Raw genomic sequence first — 9,536 nt, forward strand, 5'->3', positions numbered from 1 at the left:
CTGCTACGTCTGCTTACTGTATAGGTACCACATTTTTACAGTTAGTACCTGTATCCAAGACAATATGCTGTATATGCAAATTATTAGAGAGTAATTAACCTACAGTTGTAAATCAACATAATGCACATGTGAAGCTTTTTCAGAATATACAATATTTGCATGGTGCAATGTTATAAGAAAAGATTAAGGGTCAGAAATGTAGCCCATGGTTGAGGATTGAAATAATATATCAATAATAATGAAATATTTAGCTTAAATTATGTAAAACTATGAAAACCATTATACATTTGCTTACAAACAGTACTGTACATTTTAATAGCCACTTAATTCAACATAGTTTTGTGCTGAACCTACGCTTGAGGCAGCAGACAATAGTTGCACTTCAGACAAAACATCCCAGGACAAATATAAGATTAATGCACACATTACTCCAATAATTATGAGAAAAGGCAAACTCTACACAGAAGGTGATGCAGGCTGGACTCAAAACCAAAAGGACAACGAGACAGCAATGCTAACTGCTACAAACACTTCACCACCCGTGCATGTCAGTCTTTCCAATATGGAAGTTTTGGTGTACAGATTGCAAGGTATATTCTCAAAAACCTTAGTTCTGTCACTTAGTTATATTAAGACACTAAATATAGCTTGTAACCACTACATTAAAACAAAACATTAATTGAAGATGTTCAAAGGTTACAGTAGATGTAACAACACCACCTAAAACCATTATAAATTTAAGGTTTTATAGGATATTATGAATTTTTAGGATTTTGTACTCTGTTGATTAGCTTTTGTGAGAAGAAATACATAAAGATGAATAATCTTGTACGTGAGTGTACATACAGTAACTGAATGAATCATAATATATTTATTAGTTTAATAAGAAAGCGTGAATATAACTACAAAAACCAGGTGTCTGCTTGTGAACTAGTTAGAGTGCAGTGGCAGTTGAGAACAAAAAGTGCTTCAGAAGGAAAGGGAGCCTAGGATGAATGTTGTACTGTACCTAGGACAGAGTCTACAGAACAGACTTTTACATGGATCCACAGGAGGGTTGTGACCAGTATTTGAGAATTATGGTGGAACGGTTTGTATGTCAGTGGTTTGCAGAAATTTATTGGTAAAAACTCTGCTTTTATTCAGGTTGTCAAAATGGCATTGGAAAAAGTGTACAACACACATAAAGTTTTGATAAAAACATATATAAATATATAATGTGGAATACACAAGTCATGCATAGTATCACATTAACAAATCCATCTCTTCTTTGGTTTCACTAAAATACTAATTATCTGAATATAAACTACTGTTATTATTTCATTTATTATTAGTAAAGAAATACAGGTAAACAAATATATTGAATTGTAGATTTGTACTTCTGGAAAACAATAATCAGAATGAAAAAGGAAGAGATGTTTTATTAGTCATGTTTGAGATAAAATTTAATTTTTGTACTTGCACAATTATAACAAATTGAAAAAAATACAACAAAAGTTACATTCCTCACTTTTGCTGAAGTGTTGCTACTGCATCGTAACACTGAAGGCTAATTAATTGTTATTACTTACAGAGATAAATTACACTTCTGGATCAATTACAGTACTAAACAATTACTGGAGCAGGCTTCTGCTTCCTCAAGAAATTCTTAATTTGCTCCATTACCTCCTCAGTTTTTAAGGTGTATATGATAGGATTCAGCAGAGGAGGCAGGGTTGCTGACAAAGATGTGTTGAGGATTCTGGAGTCAGTATCCACTGGTAAATTGGTCCAAACAATCATATATGTTACTAAGACAGGTATAAAAAAAATGACCACTAAGGCTAAGTGAGCCGTGCACGTTTTAAATGCTTTCCTCCTCCCCTGTGCAGATACAATCTTGGAAAGAGCAGCTATGATACACACGTATGATAAAATAATCAACGCCAGTGGCAGAAAAATGAAAGCAACAGTATAAAAACTGGCTATAGTCCAGTTTGCACTGTAGCTGCTGCAGGCCTCTTTAAACACTGGTCCATGATCACAGAAATAACTCTTAATGAGAGGAACAGGCCTGCAGAATGACAAGCGTGCTATGAACATCAGTACAACAATAAAATATGAAAAAGTTAATACCCAGCAGAAAACAATTATAATGAACATTCTGGTGTTTGTGCTGATTGTACTACTTCTCAGAGGAAAACAAATAGATACAAGTCTTTCGTAAGACATAACAACAAGGGACAGCGATTCTAAGGCATAGAAAGAATGAACAAAGAACAATTGAGCTAAACATGTCTCATATAACACAAGTCTTGAATCAAAAAGAAACTGATGTATACATTTTGGAATAAGAGCTGTGCTAATGCTTAGATCTACTACAGATAAATTAAAAACGGCCATGTACTTTGGTGTATGAAGACACTCTGACAGCCATATTACAGACATTAGAATGAAATTAGCTATCAGGGTTCCCAGGTAAATGAAAGCCAGGAATATGAAATAATAATCACTGTGGTGCAGATTCTGAAATCCAGATATCAGAAACCCCACAGTGGTGTTTATCTCCATTGCTGCCAGCTGCTTAAAGAGTGCTTCAAAATCCCCCTTTTCACTTTTATTCAAACCTAAAATAAAAAATGCAATGGAAATTAAAGGGGATGACAAAACCATAATATTAACAATGAGTTAATATTATTATTTTAATATTCTAGTAAAACAGAAACAATCTGAACATCACACCTGAAGAGGGCTCCTCAGCCGAAATGTTGTGTATCTTTTCTTCTGTTTCCAGCATGGAATAATCCTTTACTTGTTCCTTCTCATGAACATCACATGCTCTGTTTCCATTTCATTTGTCAGTAATATAGTTTCAACTATTACAGAATTGAAGGGATATTATACAGTATGTAAACGTATGGTTTGTCTGTCTCTTAATTCTCTATTTTCTATTCATTAAATAAGTTTAGTTAACTAATCTATATGAAATGCAAACCCAATTTAATACGCAAACTCTATTGTAAATTTATTTAGATGTGCTATATCTGTTTCGTACCTGACAGAAAGATGATGCTGAAATTCATTCTGTGTGCTGTCTCTATATCAGCACTCTACCCTAAGCCATACTGTAAAGCACCAGAGCATAGCTGTTATGACATTGTCCTCAAGTGGTTTGACAATTCCTCTGTGTTATAAGGGTGCTCATTTGATACTGAGAAGGTGAGACGGACCTGGAATATGGTATCATGTATGTGATCAGGAAACTAGGCCCTGAGCCCTTACCTTCCCTGCCTGTTGTGAATTCTTTGAAGAGAATTAATAGGGCAATACCATTGTTTTTACTCTAAGTTATAAGGGAAGAAATAGTCAGAGAAGGTAGACTGCTGTGTGACATAAATATGTCTTAAGAACTCTGTGGTATTACTCTGACAATTTTTACTAGTGCTTTTGACTTATAATATGTTTTTCCATACGATAGCACTGAGAATGCTTTTGATTTTCATTGTCCTTTTAATAATGATAAATTATTAATTAAATACTTAATATTAAAAAATGTTTTGATCAATACATGCATGTTTTCTATAAAATATAAAAATATAGATATTGGATATTCATTAGTATTTTGGTTGAATGACTAGCAACATAGGCTGTAGTATTAGGTCAACATCACCTCACTACTGAGATCAGTATGTTGTACAGTATGTTGGTTTAAATTAGCAATCTTTCACAAATCTTAGAATACTATCCTCTTTATGATGAATAAATTCCTTCTGCAGAATACGCTGGTCTGGAACAGATGTACAAAAAGATATAGTAATTATTGCGTACACGCATCTATTTGATAGGAAGATCCTAGGAGTTCTTGACAAGAGATTGTATTTGTTTAAAAGCACTGTGATAAAGATCAATGGCAACCTTACTGCACTACACTTAACTGTCCTGTGACTTCAAGACTGCCCTTCTTGTGGTCTTCTTAAGGACCATGTTGAAGGTTAAGGTGTTTGGTCTTCCAGACATGACCACTATAGGATGTGAAGCTCCATTGATAAGGTGCTTCCATTTTCACTGCAAGAAGTATCCAGTCTCCCACATTGTTATTGCACTCCATTGGGAGACAAATTCCAGGAGAATTAAGAGCAGGGGGTAGAGTAAAGGTGGTGCTTTGATTCTTTGGGACAGCACCACACCCACTCCAACATCCCATGCAACCAATTCGACTTTTAAGTCAGAGTCGGATCTGGGTGGTGAAGGATCAGAACTGAAGTGAATTACCTTTTCAAATCCTTGAAGGCCTTCTACACCTTTGGTGTCCACTTCCCTTGGCTAGGCCCCTCTTTAGCAGGACTTGTGATGGGATCCATGATTAAACTTAAGTTTCTGATGAAATGGTAGAAGAAACCAGGAAGCGCTAGATGTGTTTGAGAGTGTTTGACGGTGGTCGAGGTGGGGCAGTCCTTACTGTTGCAACTTTGTTTGGGTGCATCTATAGACCCATCAAGGAGAGCAGGTAGCTCCACCTCAGGCTTGTGGAACTCAAACTTTTCCAGATTGGCACAGAGGTGGTGCTCCATGTGTCACAGGAGGGCCTGCTGGACATGTCTGGTATGTTCAAGTTCAAGTTTATTGTCATTATACTCATAACAGGTATATAGTATAACGAAATGCGATTTAGCTAGCTCTCAGATGGTAAGTGCAAACAACAATACAATTGTGCAAGAAAAGAAAGACAGAGACAACAGGCAATGTGCAAAACAACAACAGGCAATGTGCAACAACAGATAATGTGCAAAACAACAACAGGTAACAGTTAATGTGCAAAATAACAACAGTTGTGCAAAATCATACAACAGAATGAAATAAAGGATACAGAATTACGGAGAGTAAATGTCTTAACATGTGAGGTAGAGGTAGATTTCAATGTGCATTTAAGTTTTGATAAAGAGAGAAGGTGTGAGAGAGGCTGGGAGTTTAACAGTTTGATTGTGGGAGGGGGGTAAAAACTATCTCTGAGTCTGGTAGTCTGGGCCCAAATGCTCCGGTACCATTTTCCAGATGGTAGAGGGTCAAACAGTCTGTATCTGGGGTGTGTGGTGTCTTTGATGATGCTTAGGGCTTTCCTCAAGCACTGTCTGTCATAAATGTCCTGGATGGATGGGAGAGCAACCCCACTGATGGACTGGGCAGTTTTCATCAACTGCTGTAGGGCTTTGTGCTCAGCAATACTGCAGTTGCCATACCACACTGTGATGCAACCTGTTAGTATGCTTTCTGTAGTACATTTGTAAAAGTTAGTGAGAGGGAGATATCTTAGCCTTCTTCAACTGTCTTAGGAAGTACAGGTGCTGTTACACTTTCTTAATCAGACAAGTGGTGTTGAGAGACCACGTGAGGTCCTCGGTGATATGGACGCCAAGGAATTTGAAGTAACTGACCCTTTCCACTTCAGTCCTATTGATGTGGATAGGGACATGACCGTTTTGCAGTTTTCTGAAATTAATGATCAGCTCCTTGGTTTTGCAGATGTTGAGGGTGAGGTTGTTGTTCTCTCACCATGTTGTAAGGAGATTGACCTCTTCCCTGCAGGTCCTCCCATCATTGTTTGTAATCAGACCTACAGATGCAGCCATTCAAAATGCGCGGGCGATACCGCATTATTTTCCGGTACGCTGTACGCAGTCTACCGCAAGTAAATACCGCTAGCAAAATAATAGTATCCGGAATTTCCGCAAGGTGGAGCTAATAAAGCTCAACCTCTCATGTTTGAGCTGTAGCCATCAAAGTCTTTAACGAAGATATTACTAATAGTATTAATAATAAATGACCTTGGACAAGCTGTAAACTCAAAGTATTGCCCTGGTCCACATTCTTTTTTTCATTGACCGTCTTTGTAAAAGTAACACCACAGCATTTCGCAATCACGCATTTTTTTCCAATCATGCAAAGTACAGTAATTTTTGAGAATCGATTCACCATGCCTTACACATGCTCATAAAAGAGATTGATTTAGGAACATAAACATATTACCGTATGCAAACTGTACTGTATACAGTATGTATATGTATATTTAATGTCTTAACTGTGCCCGTTTAAGTATTGAATATTTATATGGAATTTTACCACCGAAGGGAAATCTTAGTGCCTGAGCATAAAAAGAATAGGAGCATACTGCAACGCGTGTGAAGGCCATAAACGATATTAATTTGGAACATAAACATACAGTATATGGCTGGTCTCGGTACTTTAAAGAAAACATACACGAAACATGGTTTCATTATGACCAGAATCGGTCTTGAGATATTTTTAACTTGATTTACAGTATTTGAGAGGTATGTCTTGACACCGATACTACGTAAGTACTGCTCACGTACTGTATATGTTTCTAGGTTTATATTATGCATTTCATACGGTCAATTTACTTTTGAGCAACTGATAAGAAGCGCGAAACGGTATGCCCAGGGCGTTTTAGTTTCGTTTTGTGCGGCGACTGCTTTAACTATATCGCCGTGGATTGATTAGAGATATCAAGTACATACAAGTAATTTTTTAAATGTTGTAGTTTGTCTTGTAAAAATGTTACGAGAACATCATCTGTCAACAATTACACAGGTTCTGTTTCCATATTGCGGATTTTGGTTACGTAATATTATTTTCTAATTTAACGTTGTGAATATATGATTTGGGCAAACAGAGCCGCAAAGAAGTACATTATGGGTTGTTGTTTTTTTTTGCAGTTTTATCTAGAACAAGCGATGCTTAAACCTTTGTCTGATTCTTGTGAAACTATCCACACGACAGTTACCCACAGTAGGAGTTGACTTCAGTGATGTCACTGATGGGATGTTTCTAAAAATCCATCCTCTGTAAAACGTCTTCTCTAGTTGTCCTGCATATGTATTCGCTAATGAAGCTGTGTGTTCTGAGCCTGGATCTCTACATTTCTGTATGAACCAGCTTAGAGGGCTAAAGACAGCTTGTGTTTAAATTGAGTGTAAGGTAATTTATGCTTCTAAAGTCATGGTCAGCATTTATTATTGTACTGTGCTGTAAACTTGTTCTGTGCCTAGTCACATTATTTTATAGCGTTTTTATAGCGTTATCAAATCTGGTGGTGATGTGTGTTAGTTTCCTGACTCCCATGTCACATGGTCTGTGATTGAATCCCATGGAACTACTGTACAGTATCACTTTATTTTTTAACAAACATTTCTTTGAAAAAATGAAACGTTTCCCTTGGTCAGAGATTAAATAAAACCTCACTCGCACCAAACAAATTTATATTTCTAAATATCACAACATGATCGAATTTAAGTCTTTTTAATAACAATGAATAGTCACCTATGCGTTACAAAATAAACATTTATATTGATTTGAATCGCGTTTTGATTTAAATCGTAAACGCGTGTTTAAATATATGTGTTATATATATACTATATACTGTATAAAAGCGCTGATTCTTATGGAGTGTGTTCCGCCGGGGATTCAAAAAATTTATTTTTTTTAATCGCGTATCTAAGGAAAATTGCAGTATAACTTTGTTAATGCACAAACAGTGGCATGTTACATTATAATTTGGGTGTCTCCCCTTGCCAGAAAGCTCTAAATTGCATTTTGAGTGCGGTTTTTGACTTTTTCTAAATTGCAACCCATAAATAAAGCTGATAAAGCTTAGACTAACTGTATTCTAAACTGTATTACAACGTAAATTGCAAAAATGCACTTGGAATCTGTCCAAGCCCTCCTACGAAAATTATTTAAACTGCGACACTGATCATTCATCTCTAAATAAACTTTATTTTATATAGCGTTTTAGGCGAATAGGTAATTAGATTGCTCATAAACCTAATCGCTTTTTCTACATAAACACAGCGTGATTGCTCTCTGAAAATGCTTTTCCTTTATATTTAGGCTCAGATTTCAACTATAGATCGCATTATTATAAACTTTCTTGGAAAAATGTATTTTATGTAAACCATGTTTGCTATTAATTCATTTAGGGCTAAAATACGTTCATTGTCTTCCAATCGAGTCGAGTTGACATTAGAAGCTTGCCACTCCCGGACTGTTACACCAACGCATTAGCATGTTAAAGCGACTTAATTGAGGTGCCCAGCTACCAGTTAACACTGTACTTCCTACTTTAAAAATACTTGTGAAACCGGTTTAATTCGTCACAGCCAGCACTCCTGCAGAGAGGGGGTTGTACTCGTAAAGTAGAAGCAGGCGAGATTTCCAGCGAAAGACAACTCCCCCCTCAAAAACCCAGTAAGCAGCGAGGCTTTATGTTGAAAATTGAGGTGGATTTTGTTTATGATAAAGAGGAGAAACTGGGATGGGAGGAGGGTTTGGTTTTGCATAAGGGGCGGGATTATGATAATTGGAGGAATTTGCGAGAGTATAATGGTTTGATATATTTGATTTTGTATTGTGGTCGTTATCTATGTTTTTGGTTGGTATTATGTTTATATGGTTGTTTTTGTTGGTTGGTTGTTATTATGGTTATTAATAATACAATCTATAGTTGAAATCTGAGCCTAAATAAAAAGAAAAAGCAAGTGATTAGGTTTATGAGCAATCTAATTACTTATTCGTTTAAAACGCTATATAAAATAAAGTTTATTATTAATTTGCTGGACAGAGCGGTGAACATTATTATGCATAAGACAAAGATAACGATCCTGATCAGTTTAGAAATCTGTGTACACTGTAAGGTTTTTACTTCTTAAACTTTTAAAATACACGTTTCGAATAGAAAGAAATCCTCTTCCTGGTACAGTCGCATGAAGAGACAGGCGAAACAGCCCTACACAGCCCTGTCGCAATACACGAATATAATCATATCGTTATTAAATTCTTTAGATACGCGATTCCATATTATATTAGCAGAAAAGCTTAAACTACCACTTTTTCACACGCTATTTCACATGTTAGTTAAATTTAATTTATTTATATATTATATATTTATATCTCTGACCAAGGGAAACGTCTCATTTTTTCAAAGAAATGTTTGTTCACAACGGCGACTGTCAGAAGATAGGACACAGCGGCTCAGGCACCCGCTGAATGGAAAAGGGGCACTTTAATGTTCTGTATGGCTAATACTAAAGCCAATACTAATATTCAATACTTTAATATCCTTTTCTGTATGTTTAACAATAGTGGGTACTGGCCTAATTCGTCCCTGCTCCCGTTGTTAGGTGTTAATGTGTTGTTAAGTGTGAATTTTAGCTGTTTCCCTGGGGTCTGGCTTTTTTTCTGGGAAACCATAACTGGTCTTGTCCAGATTGACTGTCGGCGCCCAGGTCTGACAGTGCTGCTCCAGCAGTGCCAGGTTCTGGCGCAGCCTCTGTTCTGTGGGCGACAGCGGAACCAGGTCGTCTGCACAGAGCAGGAACTCGATTTCCATAATTAATGCAGATCAGTAAATCAAGGGACAAAACAATTATTGCACCCGAGTCCTCAATGGGCTTTGACGTGCTAATGCGTTGGTTTAACAGTCCGGGTGTGGCAAGCCTCTAATGTCTCCCGACTTTGAAAACCAAGTAATAACTTAACTATAT

General features: G+C 36.6%; 1 protein-coding gene across 1 annotated transcript; it reads right to left on the reverse strand.

The window, feature by feature from the left end:
• Positions 1-1,605: 1,605 nt before the first annotated feature.
• Positions 1,606-4,550, reverse strand: LOC148830575 (olfactory receptor 1E16-like). Its single transcript, XM_088919927.1, has 3 exons — positions 4,281-4,550; positions 3,262-3,322; positions 1,606-2,606 (listed from the first exon to the last, which is right to left on the reverse strand). The coding sequence occupies exons 1-3, from the start codon at positions 4,548-4,550 to the stop codon at positions 1,606-1,608; spliced, it is 1,332 nt and encodes a 443-aa protein (XP_088776053.1).
• Positions 4,551-9,536: the final 4,986 nt, after the last annotated feature.

This window comes from Atractosteus spatula, chromosome 7 (genome assembly GCF_055471065.1).
Source record: "Atractosteus spatula isolate fAtrSpa1 chromosome 7, fAtrSpa1.hap1, whole genome shotgun sequence".
Taxonomy (NCBI): Eukaryota; Metazoa; Chordata; class Actinopteri; order Semionotiformes; family Lepisosteidae; genus Atractosteus; species Atractosteus spatula.

Coding starts and splice junctions, on each gene's coding strand:
- LOC148830575 (XM_088919927.1), bottom strand. CDS start 4,550: ATGGAGCACCACCTCTGTGCCAATCTGGAAAAGTTTGAGTTCCACAAG. Junction 3,323..4,280: donor AAGGGAAGTGGACACCAAAG/GTGTAGAAGGCC, acceptor CTTATAACTTAG/AGTAAAAACAATGGTATTGC. Junction 2,607..3,261: donor ATTCACAACAGGCAGGGAAG/GTAAGGGCTCAG, acceptor TTTTTATTTTAG/GTTTGAATAAAAGTGAAAAG.